This window comes from Pogona vitticeps, chromosome 1, assembly GCF_051106095.1.
Source record: "Pogona vitticeps strain Pit_001003342236 chromosome 1, PviZW2.1, whole genome shotgun sequence".
In the NCBI taxonomy this organism is placed as follows: domain Eukaryota; kingdom Metazoa; phylum Chordata; class Lepidosauria; order Squamata; family Agamidae; genus Pogona; species Pogona vitticeps.
Window position 1 is genome coordinate 42,074,166 of NC_135783.1, and position 18,926 is coordinate 42,093,091.

Sequence of the window (18,926 nt, forward strand, 5' to 3'; positions counted from 1 at the left end):
TTCCCTGCGCACGTCGGTTCCGGGTAAGCGTGCCACCGTCCTTAGGGGCTCGGCTCTCCAGCTCCGCCCGAAAGAAGTGCGGGAGGGATTTTTCGTAGCTCGGTGACGGGAGGCAAGGCGAGGAAGAGAACGAGGGAGATGGAGCGTCGTCATTGAGGGAAGGATCCTGGTATGCGTGCAGTTGAACGCTTACAAGGGGATCCCGAGTCTAGAGAGCGAGGAAGGAGCGGAAGTCGGACTTGGCAGGCCTCGAGGTAGGAAGAGGGTCTCTAGGAGGCCGTCCCTCCACCCGCCTGCATCCCTTGAGTGCTGTGGGGCAGGGGGTGCCTCCTGGGCTGGTACGAGTTGGGACACATGGTCGCACTTTTGATTTCTGTTTCCCCCCCCGGACTAACTGACGACTACTGTGCAGATTGCTTCCCATTTCTTATGTTGTCTAAAACTGTTGCAACTCATTTCTGTGCGTGGTTGGGGCTGGTAGTTGAATTCATTGTGTTCCACGGACTATGGTTGAGAGTGGATCGTGATGACCCTGGAGGTGAAATTCTGGTTAACAGACCAGAGTTTTAAACTTACTCGGTTCCTGGAGTTCCGACTTTCTACAGGTCCAAAAACGTGGGTGTTTCTTGCACTATGGGACCGTAGCACCTCGCACAGAACCGTTTCATCATACAGTGGTACCTCACATAACGATCGCTCTGTTTTACGACGAAATCGCTTTGTGATGGACTTTTTGCCATTGCAAGAGCAATCGCTTTGCGATGGGCCCTATGGGGAAAATTCGCTTTGCGATGATCACGGGGAAGCAATCATAGCAAAGCCCCCATTTTTGGAATAGTCGTAGGGAAGCGCTTCCCCGCGATCATCCCAAAGCACCACTGATCAGCTGTGCTTCGTCTCTCTCCACCCCTGGCAGCTCCAGCCTCGGCAGGGAGACTGACAGCCTTGGCAGGGAGACTGAGGCACCGCTGCGCCACCCTGGCTGAGAAAGACCCTCTGTGCCTGCAGCAACCTTAAGCCCAGGCTTAAGGTTGCTGCAGGCGCAGAGGGTCTTTCTCGGCCATGGTGGCGGTGGTGGTGCCTCAGTCTCCCTGCCGAGGCTGGAGCTGCGAGGGGTGGAGAGAGAGAGAGAGAGATGAAGCACAGCTTATCGGCGGGGCTTTGGGATGATTGTGGGGAAGTGATCATCGCAAAGCCCCGCCGATCAGCTGGCTGAAAATGGGGGCTTTGCGATGATCGCTTCCCCGTGATCATTGCAAAGCCCCCATTTTCGCACAGCTGATCAGCGGTTCCAAAATGGCGGCCACTGTTTTGCCTCGTTTTAGAAGCACCCAAAATGGCCACCGCTATGGAGGAATTTCACTTAAGGTTAGTTTCTAAGCCCATAGGAACGTATTAAATGCGTTTAATACGTTCCTATGGGCTTTTAAAAATCGCTTAGCGACGTTTTTCTTGGAACAGATTAACGTCGCTAAGTGAGGCACCACTGTACTTTGGAAGCTAAGCCGTATCAGGTCCAGTCAGCAGTTAGATGGGAGATCCTGTGGAGATTCCATCTTCAAATCCTGGAGAGCTGCGGCTAGTCAAACTTGGCAGTATTACCAAAGGTTTAATTGAGCCTGAGTAAGTTTTGTATGATGGTAGTAATCGTGTGTGTGTGTGTGTTCATGACCTCATGGACCAGAACACGCCAGGCACTCCTGTCTTCCACTGCCTCCCAGAGTTTGGTCAAATCCTTGTTGGTAACTTCAATGACACTTCTATTTATTTATTTTATTTATTTATTTATTGGACTTATATACCGCCCCATAGTGCTACAAGCACTCTCCGGGCGGTTTACAATTTAATTATACAGGCTACACATTGCCCCCCCAGCAAGCTGGGTACTCATTTTACCGACCTCGGAAGGATGGAAGGCTGAGTCAACCTTGAGCCGGCTACCTGGGATTTGAACCCCAGGTCGTGAGCACAGTTTCAGCTGCAGTACAGCGTTTTAACCACTGCGCCACGAGATGGCCAAAGTATTGGAGCCTCAGCTTCAAGATTTGTCCTTCCAGTGAGCACTCAGGGTTGATTTCCTTCAGAATGGATAGGTTTGTTTTCCTTGCAGTCCAGGGGACTCTGAAGAGCCTCCTCCAGTACCACAATTCAACAGCATCAATTCTTCAGCGGTCAGCCTTCTTTATGGGCCAGCTCTCACTTCCATACATCACTGCTAGAAAAACCATAGCTTTGATTATGTGGACTTTTGTTGGCAAGGTGGTGTCTCTGCTTTTTAAGATGCTGTCTATTTATTTATTTATTTTATTTGCTTTATACCCTGCCAGTCTAGACCAATGGTCTACTCTGTGCAGCATGTCTAGGTTTGTCATCGCTTTCCTCCCAAGAAGCAGGCGTCTTTTAATTTTGTGGCTGCTGTCACCATCTGCAGTGATCATGGAACCCAAGAAGGTACAATCTGTCACTGCCTCCATATCTTCCCCTTCTATTTGCCAGGAGGTGATGGGGCCAGTGGCCATGATCTTGGTTTTTTTTTTGATGTTGAGCTTCAGACCCTTTTTTGCACTCTCCTTTTTCACCCTCATTAAGAGGTTTTTAAATTCCTCCTTATTTTCTGCCCTCAGAGTGGTATCATCTGCATATCTGAGGTTGTTGATATTTTTTCCTGCAATTTTTTTTCGGTTTGGGATTCCTCCAATCCAGCCTTTCGCATGATGTATTCTGCATATAAGTTAAATAAGCATGGAGACACTATACAGTCTTGTTGTACTCCTTTCTCAATTTTGAATCAATCAGTTGTTCCATATCCAGTTCTATCTGTTGCTTCCTGTCCCACATATAGATTTCTCAGGAGGTAGATAAGGCACTCCCAGTTTTTTAAGAACGTGCCATAGTTTGTTGTGGTCCACACAGCCAAAGCCTTTGTGTAGTCAATGAAGCAGAAGTAGATGTTTTTCTGGAACTCTCTGGCTTTCTCCATAATCTGACTCATGTTAGCAATTTGGTCTTGAGTTCCTTTGCCCCTTTGAAATCCAGCTTGTACTTCTGGGAGTTCTCGATCCACCTACTGTTGAAGCCTGCCTTGGATAATTTTGAGCATAACCTTGCTAGCGTGTGAAATGAGTGCAATTGTACGGTAGTTGGAGCATTCTTTGGCACTGCCCTTCTTTGGGATTGGGATGTAGACTGATCTTTTCCCATCCTCTGGCCACTGCTGAGTTTTTTAAATTTGCTGGCATATTGAGTGTAGTACCTTAACAACATCATTTTTAAAGATTTTAAATAGTTCCACTGGAATACCATCACCTCCACTGGCCTTGTTGTTAGCCATGCTTTCTAAGGCCCACTTGACTTCATTCTCTAGGATGTCTGGCTCAAGGTCAGCAACCACACTATCTGGATTGTCCGGGACATTCAGATCTTTCTGGTATAATTCCTCTGTGTATTCTTGTCACCTCTTCTTGATATTTTTTGTTTCTGTAAGGTCCCTACCATTTTTGTCTTTTAGCATGTCCATCTTTGCACATAATGTTCCTTTAATATCTCCAGTTTTCTTGAACAGATCTCTGGTTTTTCCCTTTCTATTATTTTCCTCTATATCTTTGCACTGTTCATTTAAGAAGGCCCTCTTGTCTCTCCTTGCTTTTCTTTGGATGTCAGCGTTCAGTTTTCTGTAACTTTCCCTATCTCCCTTGCATTTTGTCTCCCTTCTCTTCTCTGCTATTTGTACGGGTGGGATAATTAATCAATCAATCAATCAATCAATCAATCAATCAATCAATCAATCAATCAATCAATCAATCAATCAATCAATCAATCAATCAATCAATCAATCAATCAATCAATCAATTAATTAATTAATACCTGTCAGTTATGTAAGAACATGAAACAACTTGGTTAAATGATTATCTTTCTTTCTATAAACACACTATAAAACAGAATTTCTCAATAAAAATTTGTCACTAAAAGAAATTTGTTTCCCTTGCCCACTAATTAAGGCCGCTGCTCTACAGGGAAGCTATCTAACCCTTTCCTTGCTCTACTTTAGCCCTCTCTTAACAGCTAGCAAGAGACTGCATGAATGAGAGGTGTCACAAAAGTGCCATTCAACATTATTGATATCATTAGGTACAAAAATTTGTCCTTACCTGTGGATCAAGAATGACAGTATTTGCTATGCTCCTGCTTCTCAATCCTGGACACACCACCATCACTGTGCTTGCTGAGATCCATATAGAAATATACCCTGTTTCCCCCCAAAATAAGACCTAACCTGAAAATAAGCCCTAGTATGATTTTTCAGGATGCTCGTAATATAAGCCCTACCCCAAAAATAAGCCCCAGTTGAGTGAAACCCTGCCCTCCACCATTGTGCAGCAACCAGAAGAAGATGGCATGACTGTACTGTGTTTCCCCAAAAATAAAACAGGGTCTTATATTAATTTTTGCTCCAAAAAAAAAGCTTTATCGCTTATTTTCAGGGGATGTTTTCTTTTTTTCATGTACAACAATCTATGTTTATTCAAATACAGTCATGTCATCTTCTGATTGCTGCACAGTGGTGGAGGGTGGGTTTCACTTAACTAGGGCTTATTTTTGGGGTAGGGGTTATATTATGAGCATCCTGAAAAATCATACTAGGGCTTATTTTCAGGTTAGGTCTTATTTTCAGGGAAACAGGGTAATTGAATACATGTAGATTGTTGTACATGAAAAAAAATCCCATGAAAATAAGCCCTAATGTGCTTTTTGGAGCAAAAATTAATATAAGACCCAGTCTTATTTTTGGGGAAACACGGTACGTGTGATGACTTAGCATAGCTACACACACACACACAGAGAGAGAGAGAGAGAGAGAGAGATCAGACAGCCATTGTCGTGTAGTGGAAAGAATAATCTAGGACTCAGGAGACCAAGATTTGAATCTCTGTATGGATGGAAATCGTAAAACCACTCTTTAAAGATATCAGTTACCTTTTTTAAAAAAAAAACTATTAAGTTCACTATATGTTGGATTCTGCTTGATGACACATAACATAAATATAATTATGTGCATGAGTGTGTGTCAAGTGTAATACCTTTAGTTTACAATTTAGACTTAAGTGAACTTCAAAACTGAGCATTATGTCCTACTTGACAAGATTACCATGGTGAACACGAGAACGTAAAGATTAAAGGCTTTAAAATTAAAGGGATATGCAATTCTCTCTTTAGGATCTAAAATCACTAGCAGCATTAGGCACAATTAAAATCCAACAAAGCTTTTCTGAAGATCTGCCATGGCAATTGTGGTGGACAGCCCACACGTCACTCCTGTCAGTCATTTTAGGGCTCTGGCACAGGAGCCAATGACAGGACAGGAGGGGTGGAGTCAAGAGAACTGGGAGTGCCAGAGAGGCAGTTAGAGTGTGACAGAGAGAGAGTTAGAGAAAAGACTGTGAAGTGTTTAGACAGGATAATGGACAGTTGGTTTGTTAGAGAATATTAAAGAGTTAAAAGGAATTAGAAGTACATAGACAGAGAATATATTGAGACCTTGATTAAAGTACCGTAACTGAATACAAGCAAGCTTATACGTAAGTAATGAAATACTGTACACTTTTACTGAATGAAAGATAATAGAACATCCATGATTTTCCTTCTGTGTTCCACTTATTAATCCTTAAATAAACCTTGTGTTATTTGGCAGCTAGGGTGTGAGATTTTTAATTGATATAGTGAGGATAATATCCTCTGGTGGCAGCAAAAAAGTGGAAAAGTACAAGTCATGTCCAAAGGTGACTTGTGTGAGAGGCAAAATACACAGGGGTCACTGGGGGAAAACACACAAACACTTGTTGGGGTGGAAGAGAGAGAAAAAGACATGGCTAGGCATGATGAAACGCCCCCAAATCTGCAGTTTTGTAGTAGTTATTCTTAAGATTATAGGGATAACATGATACCTGGAATTAAGAAAGGTAGGCAGTGCTTGGTTACTTGATATTAATTTGCATCAAAAACGTGTGTGACAAAGAAATCATGGCTGCTGTGTGAAAATATAAAAGGTAGCAGTTATTCAGATTGTTCATGGCAATGTGAATATAAACATGCTTTGTAAGATAATTTTTCTCCTAATTGTCTTTCTAGAGGCATTGAGAATGTAATTCTTGAATGAAGATGTTGTCCAGCTATCTCATGAAGAATTTACAACTGAATGGGGCCTTTGGCTGTGAGTGAGAAATTTTGAGAACACACCCCTTCCCAGTTTTTCAACTAGGTCCAAAAGTTAATTTCCCTGACAAGTAAGCTGCAGAGTCTCTGTAATTCCTAGAGGAGTTTTTTTGTCATCTGAACTGCTTTAGTGCAAACCATCAAGTGAGCCAACAAGAAGATGCTGCGCTACTGGGGTGAGATCCCAATCTCCTCTAACCAAGCCAACCGCAGCTCCTTTGACTTGCTTCAGCGGGAGTTTCGTACTGTGGAGGTCCAGGATCCTCCACTGCATCAGCCTTCAGCCAACAAGCCCAGGCCCACTACCATGTTGGACATCCCTTCAGAGCCCTGTAGCCTCACAATTCACACCATCCAGCTTATACAGCACAACCGACGGTTGCGTAGCCTGATTGCCATGGCTCAGACTCAGAACCAGCAGCAAGTGGAAGGCATCAAAATGGAAGAAAGTGAGCCACTGCCAACCCGCCCAGTTTCCCCACCTCTCCCTGATGACTTGCTTCCACTAGATAGTAAAACACCCAAAATGCCATTCCAGCTAAGGCACAGTGATCCAGAAAGTGACTTTTACAGGTGTGTGTTGGTATCTGTTTAGATTTGTGTTTGTGTGTGTCTGTGTGTATGGATCTCATGGACCCGTGCAACAATCTACAGTGGACCCTTGACTTACAGACGGCTTGACTTACAGACTTTTTGAGTTACAGACTTCTCTGGCCGCAAAATTTAGGTTTGACTTGCAGCCTGAGAATTGACTTATAGACCAGAAAAAAACCAAAATGGAACAAAAACGGCCTGTTACAGGATTAATCGGAGACTTGACCTACAGACTTTTTGACTTGAGAACCAATACGGATTAAGTTCTCAAGTCAAGACCCCACTGTAATATACACATTGGTATATATACATTGGTTTGGTTTTGTTCTCATGGACCTGTGCAACAATTTACACACACACACACACATACACACAGAGAGTGGTGCCATGCTTGATGATGATAATCCATTCCAGGAAAATTGCTGTTAAGCGAAATCGTCGTCAAGCGAAAAAACATCCCATTGGAATGCATTGAAAACCGTTTAATATGTTCCAATGGGGAAATACCTCATCGTCCAGCGAAGATTGCCCATAGAGAACCTCCAATCAGCTGTTTAAAATCGCTGTGTTCCGAAGCAGGGGTCCAGAAAACAGCCATTTTGCGAACGGAAGGAAGCCATTTTATGAAGGGAAGCCATTTTGCGGAGCCAGAAAATCGTTTTTTGCGAACAAACGGTTCATGAAGCAGGCACCTAATGGACGTCAAGCAAAAAAAACCTGATAGGAACTCACCGTAAAGCGATTTCATCTAACAGGGTCGTCGTCAAGCGGGGCACCGCTGTATATAAATTGTTGCACAGGTCCATGAGAACAAAACAAAACCAAAATGGCAGGCAGTACTTTCATGAGAAATACTAATGTAGTATGATAGATAAAATGATGGACTGGGACTCAGGAGATCTGGGTTTGAATCTCCACTCAGCTATGGAAATTCATTGATGGTGGGATGGAACTTATATATCTCACCTTGAAAATCCTATTAGGCTCTCTGATATTTAATTGAGACTGGATAGCACATAACAACACAACTTTCATGAGCCTCAACTGAAATCCCACAATTCCGAACAATTTTTGTTGTTCCGAAAAGTATTGCCTGCCTCTGGATATTACAGTGGTGCCTTGCTTAACGAGTGCACCGTATAGCGATGTTTCCGTATAGCGATCGCTTTTTCGGGATCGCTATACGGAAACATACCCGATCTTCGCAATGGGGAAAACCTGCATTGCGAAGATCGGGTATTGCGGCGGCCATTTTGGAGCCGCCGAACAGCTGATCGGCGGTTCCAAAATGGCCGCCGGAAGCCCGGAAATGGCTGCCGGCAGCCGTTTTCGCGCCCTGCCCTCGCTTAGCGAAGGCGCGAAAATGGCTGCCGGCACCTGGAATCCTCGCTGAACGGGTAAGTAACAAAGGTATTGGAACGCATTAAACGAAGTTTAATGCGTTCCAATACATTTCCCCTACCTGTTTAGCGATGATTCCGTATAGCGACGGTTAATCCGGAACGGATTAACCTCGCTATACGGGGCACCACTGTACTTTTGTTTTGGATTCATGTATTGTGGCATCTATAGGCTGGGGCCTAGGTGTCCCATAACATGGCTCAAGGAAACCTTTAGTAACATGTTGCTTCATTTTATGTTTTAAACAATTGCTTCCTGTGAATGTGCCCTCTTGCTGGATATTGGAATGTGTATCCCTTCTTTAAAGGGAAGTAAATAGCAAGGCTATTTGTTGTATCCCACTATCTGTGCATGACCGGGCATGTGTGGCAGGCTGAGCTCCCTGATTTCATGTGAGTCATCCAGTTGCAAGGGAAATGAGTGAGCCATTTGCATCAGTGGTTCCCAACCCTGGGTCCTCAGATGTTCTTGGACTACAACTCCCAGAAATATGATCAGCATAGCTAGTGGCAAAGGCTTCTGGGAGTTGTAGGCCAAGAGCATCTGAAGGCCCAATGTTAGGAACCACTGATGCAAATGGCTCACTCATTTCCCTAGCAACTGTACTAGTTATACTTTCACTTGCCCGTTCTAGCTGTGGTTCCAGTGGTATTTAATGGCACATTTTCCTGTGGGATGATCACACCAACTGAACTGACAAGGGAATTTTGGTGCCTTTGCGGATTCTTTCCCCATAATGCAATTGGTGCTAGATGATCAGAAGCAGGCATATAAGAAAGATCATCCTTTGACAAAAAGAACGGATTTCCTTGGCTGCTTCGGAGAAAAATATGCCTTTTTATTCCTTCAAGCCAACAGACATACAGCCACTGGGAAATAATGGTAACCCTGTTTCAGGAAACCAGATCTGTGTTACATGTGGAATATTGGCAATATTGGCAAAAATCCTATTACTTATGCTTGCCAGTGCAATTGTGCTGATGTAACTTTCCACGGCAGATTGCCACAAGTTGAAAAGTTGGTGTGGCCGTTTGTATCAGATGCATGACTTTGGAATAGCAGATGCTTATACTGACTTCTTAACTTGCTGAGGAAATTATGGCAGCATAAATATGCAACAGGATTCTAGTCGTTATCTATAGGCCCATTTACAAATTTGCAAGTCTCTCCTGCAACCCAAAGACTCTCTGTGGATCTTTGGGTCACTTGTTAAAGTAGGTGACAAGGGAACTGCAGCTTTTCTAGCCAGTTTCCTCTCCGGTTTTATTGTCTACACTTTCCCTCACTTTCAGTGGTGAGGAGTTTGATTGCTCTGTATGCCTGTTGTGGGGAGGAAAGAGATGGGTGACAAGGCTGCAGAAGGAACAGACCAGAGGAACATTGGTTGCCTCGTCCACAATTCAGTGGGAGTGTTGTCAGGTGTCAGGGCCCCAAGGCAGTGATGCTAATTGCAAGGCTGGGTCCAGTCATTGTTTGCAAGTGTTGCCAGAAACTGTTAGTTTGACAGTAGTTTAAGTCCAGCTGACAACTGCTGCTGTTTTTCACTGACAGGCCAACACAGTGGGGAGAGAATGCAGAGATGAAATTCATGGCTGCTGGGAGAGAGATTGAACTACCCCAGCCCCCAGAAAAAAGCTTCCTTATTTATTTATTTTTTGAATACTTAGATGACACACATCATCATTGTACTCTATAATTAATTCAAACTTGTTTCCAGTTCACTAGCACCCTCCTTTATTTCATCTGGAAGGCAATTTCTATCAGATGGTACTTCATTTGCCAGAAAAGAGAGGTCTGTGGTGAAATGTTTCATAAATGTGAAGCAGTTGTGAGGAGGCAGGCTCTGCTTTCCTAAACCTGCTCCCATCATACTGCTCATCTTTGGAAAGGACTATTATTTTAACCCATTATTTCACTTCAGCAGACTTTGACTGTTTCTGTACATTCCACATGAGCCCAGATTTCTTGCTCTTAACATGCTGGTTAAACAGGAAATGAACCAGAAGGTTCTGCTACTTAAAATGGGAAAGCCTTTGCCTCGTGTTCATTCATGTTTCTCATCAGTTCAGGTGGGGCGGGGTGGGGTGGGGTGTTTAGCCGATAGCAGCTTGCTGTTTTAGCTGATTGAAATGGGGGGAAATGACCCCATTTATGATGTCTGAAACATTAACCCCCAAGGCCACACCTGATTTATCTGGCTTCGCAGATTGGTCACTAATGAAGTCTCTGTATTTCTTGGGGGGGGGGAAGGAGCAGTCCAGCATTCATTGTCCAGTTTTGCCCACTGTCATACCAGCCAAACATCAGTTCGGTGGTAGAGCACATGCTTTACTCGTGGAAGCTCAAGTTCAACCCTTGTATCTTAAGATACGAATTAGACAAGGCTTTTAAAAGTGGGGACACTCTGGGTGTCTTGGACTAAAGTCCCATCATCCCTACAGGGTATGTAGCGCCGCAGGCTTCCCCGCCTTGCTTCCTTCTCTGAGCGGGTGCCCATGGGAGGAGCAAGGTGCAGAATCCAGGGTGCCTGCGTAACCCCTATGGACCCAATCTGCCAAACCATGCCAAAGTACCGAACTGCAGTAAGATTCCATCTCTAGTGTTGATTGCTTGGGCATAATGCCCTGCATGCTTCCACATCCACAACTTGACAATGCCAACATCAACAGGATTTTGGCTATTTGATTCTCTGGATTGTTTAAAGTTGCTCAAGTAATTTATAGTGAGTTTGCAGAGTACTAGATGTTTAAGCTGAAGAGACAACAGAGCCCAGTCAATCTCAAATATGCAGTTTGATTCTAAAATTTGCACTTAGCATGTAAATCTTTAAGGTGGAACATGTTAAATCCTAAAACATTAGAGCTGTGACTGATAAATGCACAAAGCTTTAATTGTTTCCCGTGTCCAGAATGATCTTGATTCAGTAATACTTTGGACTGAATGGTACAAAATAATGCAATGTGAGGCTTTTTATCCATTCAGATGCCAACTCACTTAAGAAACGGTATTTTTACCTCATTGTAATGAATATTAATATATTGCCTTGAGGTAAAGTTGTAGGAGTTAGGCATGGTACCTCAAAACAAACTTTACTTTGAACGTTGAAAAATCTGCAATAGCATCTTCTTTGGTCCGTATTTTTTCTATAGAAAAAAAAGCTAGCTTTGAAGTCTGACCAGGCATTTTGCTAAACACAGAAAAATTGTTTTAAAAAAAGCTTTTTTGTGTCCTGCTTAAATTTCATGTTCACTCTTATTTTCACCAACATGTTTGTGTGCTGTATGACTGCTTTCAGGGGCAAAGGAGAGCCAGTAACAGAGCTGAGTTGGACCTCTTGCCGCCAGCTTCTCTACCAGTCTGTCGCTACCATTTTGGCTCATGCAGGCTTTGAAAGTGCCAATGAGAGCGTCCTAGAGACCCTGACAGACATTGCTCATGAGTACTGCTTGAAGTTCACCAAGCTCCTGCGTTTTGCTGTGGACCGTGAAGCTCGGCTTGGGCAGACCCCTTTCCCTGATGTCATGGAACAGGTTTTCCATGAAGTGGGTATTGGGAGTGTGCTCTCTCTGCAGAAGTTCTGGCAACACCGGATTAAAGATTACCACAGCTACATGCTACAGGTGAGAAGAAAAGGAAGTGGTGAGTTCAAATCTTCCTTCCAGTCATAGTTACTGTTCTTTATTGAGAAAACATACCAATCAGATAGGAACATCACATTGATATATGTCAAATGGGGTTATTCCCTACAAGTTCCAACTTCCTGCAGAGGCTCTTGGTGTTTGTAGGAGTTCTTTCCTGTTACTGCAGAAGAGAGGTAGATTTGTGGAATCAGTAAAGATGTCAGCTGCTTCCTTTATTAATGGAGAGGTGTAGGAGACATAACAATGTCACTCCTTCCCACACTGCTCTAGTCCTACTCTAAGAACTAGAAAGCCACATGGGAGGAATCCAGCTATGTGGCTGCCTGCTAAGCTGGTATCATTGATTTCTCTCATGTGAACCTGGAGTTCTTATATTGCTGGAGCTGTATGGACAGGAGCCATTTTTCTGCAGCAGCTCCAATACTTACTTGGGTGACATTGATCCTAAGACATTTGGCTTGGATCTCAGATGTAATATTTTTGATGATTTTCTACTGCATTGTAGTTGCCTTCTAATACATGAATGGTACTGACAAGAAGCATATCAACATTTTAGGCCCACAAGTCTCTTCCCCCATAGTCAAAGGCAAACTAATCGCTTGCTGCAGTTCATTTCATCTATTCATGTTCTTGTCCCCCTTCCATGGTTTCTACAATTACTGTTCATTTCAGTAAGATGGTCACAAAACAAATGGGTTTTGTCTTTAAGATTGTAGTCTATATCCTACTGAAAAAAAAGTTGATTTTAATCGGTAATCAGGTTTTTTTTCTGTTTTGTCTGCACGTGGGGGAGATGAGAATCATGAATGCTGCCTTGAGCTCATTGTAGAAAAGAGGGACCATAAATGTCTCCAATAAATAAGTAAATATTTAGGAATGAGTGGGATGCTGGAGTCTGTCTACAGGGACCCCATGCAGAGAGATGCGTTCACTTCCTGTTCTGCAAGGTCCAAGGAGGTCACACACAAAGGGAGACAAAGGTTGAGCATGCTGAAGGAGCAGGGACGTCCCCACTCTCCAGTACAGCTCAGGTTTCGTCTCCCGTCACAGATTGCTTTGACTGGAGTGGATTAGACATGAAGGTGAGGGGTGCAGCATTTCCCCTTGTTCTTTTCCCGCCCTTTCCTCTGACAATCAACAGGTCAGCAAGCAACTCTCTGAAGAGTATGAAAAACTTGTCAATCCTGAGAAGGCAGCTGAAGACATGAAACCTGTGAAGATCAAGGAGGAGCCTGTCAGTGACATCACATTTCCCATGAGTGAGGAGCTGGAGGGAGACCTAGCATCTGGTGACCAGTCTTTGCCTGTGGGAGTGCTTGGAGCTCAGAGTGAGCGTTTTTCTGCCAATCTGGAAGCAGAAGCGTCTCCACAGACTTCAGGTATGTATTGTTCTTGCACAGTAGATACTGGAAATACTGACAGTCGCAGAAGCCAAGGCAGAAGTAGTATTCACAGAGAAACTGCAGAGGGGTGTTGTGCTACAACATGAACCCCGTGATCAAATTGCATAGTGCTGACTGCTTGGGCAGAGTGCTCTGCATATGTCCCCAGCCATAACTTGACATTATGCCAACTTCAACAGGATTTCATATATTAGATGATTCTCCGGGTATTTTTGATGTTGACCAAGTAATTTATAATTATTTTGCAGGGTACCAGATTTTTAAGGTGAAGAGATAACCAGGACAAATCAATCTTTGATATGCAGTTCCATCCTAAAACGTATGCTACTATAGTGGGCCCTCGACTTACGAACAGCCCTAGTTACGAACATTTCGGGTTACGAACCCGATCTCATTGCAAGTAGTAAACCCTACTTGCGAACGCAGATTGGGTTACGAACCCAAAAGGCAGGGAGAAAGGGCGGGAAATTTGCACGCCACCATGGGAGACCTCCCTGGGGGTTCTCGCCGCCGTGATGGGTGCCTTCAGAGGTTTCAAAGGGCTTTCCCTGACATCGGAGGAAACCCTTTGAAAGCTCCAAAGGCAGCGGAGCCAGTGGAGCGCCGGGCGGCTAGAGCCGGCCAGGCGCCTGGCCACTTGCCCCTGGCTGCGCGGAGCCAGCGGAGGGCCAGGAGGCTTCGGACTGGTAAGTCCTTTTTTTTAAAAAAAAAACTGTGTAGGTTTTGGAGGGTGGGTTTGGACTGGGGGGGTTATGTTTCTGTGGTTTGTGTGTGTGTGTGTGTGTGTTTTGCAGTCCCAATGTGGGACTTGCTCTTTTTTTTATTTTTGTATTTTTTTTTTTTTTGAAATGCTGGAACGGATTAATTCCGTTCCCATGCATTTCAATGGGAAATGGTAGGTCGACTTACGAACTTTCCAGGGTACGAACGTCCTCCCAGAATGGATTAAGTTCGTAAGTCGAGGGCCCACTGTACTATGTAAACATTTCAGGTGGAACATATTAAATTCTAAGACACTAGAGTCATGACAGATGATGTGGCATGTTTCTTCTAAATTAAAGGTAGTGCCTGTGCGGGAGAGCTGTTGAAATGTCTACATGTTAAATCTTACCAATTCCCCATGAACAACTCAAATCTTTATTCTGATTCTTTTCATTTCTTGGTTCTTCCTTTTGTATTTGATCTTCATCCCCCCCCCCCCCATGGTGGATGATGTTAAGAGTAGAGGATGAATGGGGAAGTTTTCTTTCACTTAGGGATTTAACAGTTGCACTGTACAAAGCACCATTCAGTTCTGGGTGTATCTACTCAGATCTATTGTACTTCTAGTGGCAGCTTTTGGCTATTAAAGCCTCCTCACTCCCGCCATCCTAAGGCTCCCAAAGGCTTCCCAAGAGAAAAAGGTTGACCTAAGGAATCTTGCAACCTGAAATTGGCAGGTGGGGGCATTAGAAGGCTTTCAATCCAATTAAATTAAATATTTCTAGTGCTGGGTGATGACATCATCTGGCCCAGCAATGTAACTTTACACCAACAGGATTTTGGCCATTATCTTCAAGTAGGTGTTATTACAGGAACAAGGCTATTTTCCACTATAACCCTGTTTTAGTACCCGAAATTCCCCACTGAAATATGTATACTTGGTTTCTACTGCAGGTTACCATGTTAATCTGTCAGAGCCCAAACCACAAAGAATCTTTATATTTTTTCAAAGTTGGCAGGTGAAAAATAAGACTGGCTTCCTCTTCGTAGAGGTAAGCTACACCTGCTAAAACAGAGGTTTTAACAAGCATAGCTTATTTGGCAAACACCACTGAACTGGAATGCTTTGTACTTTCTAAACTTCACCAGACATTCTCGATGGCTGCCATATGGTCCCCTGGGGGGCCCTGGCACATTCCAAGGAGGCCACAGACTGTAAACAATTCTTCACACACCACATTATACGGTTCATTATGCAACTTAGAACGGACGTGGTGGCGCTGAGGGTTAAACCGCAGAAGCCTCTGTGCTGCAAGGTCAGAAGACCTGCAGTCGTAAGATTGAATCCATGCGACGGAGTGAGCTCCCGTCGCTTGTCCCAGCTCCTGCCAACTAGCAGTTTGAAAGCATGGAAATACGAGTAGATAAATAGATACCACCACAGTGGGAAGGTAACGGCGTTCTATGTCTAGTCACGCTGGCCACGTGACCACAGAAACTGTCTACGGACAAACGCTGGCTCTATGGCTTGGAGACAGGGATGAGCACGACCTCCTAGAGTTGGACATGACTGGACTGAGTGTCAAGGGGAACCTTTACCTTTATGCAACTTAGTTCATCCTGATTTCGCCTATATTTCTTTCATACAGTATTTATGTCTGTAGCCCAAATAAGATTGAGAATGGCTGCTCTAGACTGAGGTATAACAATGCACAAGGCTTGCAGGTGTAGGAATGGTCATCACCTGGTCAGCCATTTAATCCACTAGGAGCTTCAGACATACCAACTTCATGAACTCCAATTCACTGAAGAAACATTCTTTAAAAACTCTTGCCCCCAAAGGGGATTATTCTGTTTTCTTTTATTTTACTTTCCATGTTAATACACTTCAGTGTTCCCTACAGTGATATATTTTTCACTTAGAAGCTTACCATATCTTAGAGCCCAGACTTTAAGGTCTCTTAAACCTTAACCTTTGTTGTCTGTCTCTCCAAAGGAGTCCAAATCTCAGACTCTGTTTCACTTTTTAGAGAATAAGAAGTCTGATCTTTTGAAAACACAGATATGTTTGATGTTCCGCTGTAGCTCGTTGCTTTGTTACAATGCCTCAAACATTTGAAATTCTCCTGTTCTGGGGAGGGGAGGCTGCAGGCTATTCTTAGGCTGTTTGGGGATGTGAGCGATTCAGCTGGAATGTTTGATATAAATGTTTGACCGCTTGGAAGCAAGAGGTTAAAATCTTGGCAGTATATCAAATGTCTTGTGATTCTCTATTAGTGGAGTAGTAATTATTAATTAAAAGTGTAGGCATTTTGCACCTTCCTGGTAATCTTTGTTTTCATCACAAGGTCTTCTGTGGGCTGCCAAGCAGGTTACTGAAGGGTGTCCTCCCTGTGTATTCTGTGGGTACTAAAGTGGTGCCTCGCTTAACAATGTTAATTGGTTCCCAAAAAAACATCACTATGGGAAAACATCGCTAAGTGAAACACCATTTCCCATAGGAATGCATTGAAAACCAGATAATCCGTTCCAATGGGAACGGATTACCGTCCTTAAGCGAAAATCGCCATAGGAAACATCGCTAAGTGAAACAATGTTTACCCCATTGGAATGCATTGAAGCCTATTCAATGGTTTTGACAGGTCCGTTTTCGCTATTTTTAAAGTGTCTTAAAATGTTCAAAAACTGTTTTAAATGCTTGGGATCGTTAGCGCACCTTGTAAAACCTTTGCAAACTTAATTTGGCTTTGTTCTGACTCTTTGTTAATTTTTGGTGAATTCCCCCCCCCCATTGGAATGCATTGAACTGTAGGTCTGACAGCTTCCTTGACAACTTCTTTGTTCACCCTATTTTTGAAATTCACTGGAACTTCTCGAAGCTTCCAGATGAATAAGACTATTACATAAGGTGGATTTGATTTAAATTATGATTTAAATCAAAAAAGTCACTTTTTAAAATTATTTTAAATGATTAAAGAATGATTTTTTTAATTAAAATCAATTTGATTTTAAAAGAATCATTGACACCCTGCTATTACACCAGATGCTGAAAATATGAATGGTCTTCTCCTTAACACAGCCACAGACAAAATGCTACAATGTTTTTGCAGCTTCCAGATATCTTTCTCCATAAAACTGGGTGAATTGCCACCTCTGGAAAGCACAAAGAGCTGTGTGATTTGGCTTTTAAATAGATTGCTGAGACTCTTGCACCATTTAACACAAAAACTTTATTTTTCAAAACCGAAGTGGACTCCTGCCCACTTCTAGTTATTTTGTTTGGGTGGGGAGCAGTTTGACATTTGTAGCATCCCGCACAAAGCTGCAGAGGCCTATCACATGTTATTGACTCCAACTAGCCAGGTCATAAATTCCCTTGGTTTCCCTCAACACATATTTATGTCAATTCCTCTTTGATTAATAAGCCCTCTCTTCCCCTCCTCTTTTCCCCCAACAGGTGGTGAGGTAAACACTTCCCCTCTGTGGAACTTGGCCCCTGTGAAAATGGAGCCCCAAGAGAGCGAGGAAGGCAACGTTCATGGACATCATGGGGTTCTGAGCAGTGATGTGTTTGAGGAGCCCATGTCAGGAATGAGTGAAGCTGGCATGCCCCAGAGCCCGAATGGCTCTGAGAGCAGTTACGGTTCTCATTCTGCCGATAGCCTCATGGGTTCCTCGCCAGTTTTCAATCAGCGGAGCAAGAAGAAAATGAAGAAGATGTGAATTATGGTTTGTGGGGAATTATACATTAAGCTGATGGAGCAAAGATCATGGCTGGCACATAGGACTCTGATCAAGAGAATGAGCTGCAGTTTGGTTGAGATGCTGGACAATATCCAGCTTTGGCCATCTGCTCACCCAATCCTTTCTCCACACTTGAGCTTTATAAAAACCTGCTCTAGAGGGCTGAAAAAAAAAACTATGTTGTTAGCATCTGTATAAACTTGAGAAAGAAAGGGGTGAAAATCCCCACACCGTCAGCACCGCACTGGATTTATGCCACTGTTTTGGATGTTCCCTGCAGTGCTTCACCTTTACTACTCCTTGCTTTTCCTTTGGGGTCCCTACTTAATAAGTGACCAGGTAGCTTACAACGGAAGTTGGCAGTTTTTCAACACATGCCCATCGTCCATCACTGGATGGTGTGGCAGAAAGAGAAACATGGATAACTGTTACTGAGGAAGGGGCAGAAACCATTTGCTAGAGCCAACTGTGGCAAGTAAGAGTGTTTGGTTCATTCCACTGGGGATAAAAATGTCATTTGTGACTCAGCTCAGTTATCAGCCAGTCAGACAGCTATTCTGCTTAACAGCTTGAAATGAATTGTATAACTTGAATTATGACACTAACAGAGTTGTATAAATCTGCAGTGAATGGTGGATAGAATCTTTTAAATGTATCAATAGCGTTTTTTAAGAAGGAAAAATTGGGTGGGTCCTAAGAATGTGAATCTGTAGCAAAAACTATAAAGTCCAATGAAACTGAAATGGAGTGTATGGATTTCTGCACAGTAAATTTTTATTTTGGAAGAACAAGTTTCTGCCCCAGTAGTTCTGTTTGCCTAGTTTAGGGACAAGAAATGGGTTGGTGAATTGAAGTTCTCATTATCCCTAACCAGTAGTGGTGAGGGATGATTGGAATTGTCGTCCAGTGCCAGAAGAGGAACGCGTTTTCTTACTTGATCTATATTAGAGTTAGTCTTGCCATTTTTATTGTTCGTAATAAAGGCTTGTTTTCATTGTACCAAAGTAAAATGTCTGTGTGTAATTTTACTTGTTTTAAAATAGAAAAGCCATCTGTACTATCATAACATAAATTCTGTTCTGAGACTAGGCTGGTTCTGTGACCTTTGCTAATTATGCAAATAAGTGATCTTTTAAAAAAATCATATGGTTCTTCTTCTGATAATCATACAGAAGGGTGATAAACTGTGCAAGAAACTGGAACCCTTTCCTAATTGTGGGAAGTGTTATTT

At 43.2% G+C, this 18,926-nt stretch overlaps 1 protein-coding gene across 3 annotated transcripts; it reads left to right on the top strand.

The window, feature by feature from the left end:
* The first annotated feature begins 2 nt into the window (after nt 1–2).
* SUPT7L (SPT7 like, STAGA complex subunit gamma) lies at nt 3–18,705 on the top strand. 3 transcript variants are annotated; one of them, XM_078383028.1, is made up of 5 exons: nt 3–254; nt 6,129–6,783; nt 11,501–11,825; nt 12,988–13,225; nt 17,409–18,705. In XM_078383028.1, exons 2-5 carry the CDS (start codon nt 6,371–6,373, stop codon nt 17,672–17,674), a joined length of 1,242 nt encoding a protein of 413 aa, XP_078239154.1. In that variant the 5' UTR covers nt 3–254; nt 6,129–6,370; the 3' UTR covers nt 17,675–18,705. The 3 variants fall into 3 exon arrangements, with proteins under 3 accessions (XP_078239154.1, XP_078239155.1, XP_020648760.3); XM_020793101.3 differs by having other exon boundaries at nt 139–338; nt 6,127–6,783; XM_078383029.1 differs by lacking the exon at nt 6,129–6,783 and having other exon boundaries at nt 30–254.
* Nucleotides 18,706–18,926: the final 221 nt, after the last annotated feature.

Coding starts and splice junctions, on each gene's coding strand:
- SUPT7L (XM_078383028.1), top strand. CDS start 6,371: ATGCTGCGCTACTGGGGTGAGATCCCAATCTCCTCTAACCAAGCCAAC. Junction 6,784..11,500: donor CCAGAAAGTGACTTTTACAG/GTGTGTGTTGGT, acceptor GACTGCTTTCAG/GGGCAAAGGAGAGCCAGTAA. Junction 11,826..12,987: donor ACCACAGCTACATGCTACAG/GTGAGAAGAAAA, acceptor GACAATCAACAG/GTCAGCAAGCAACTCTCTGA.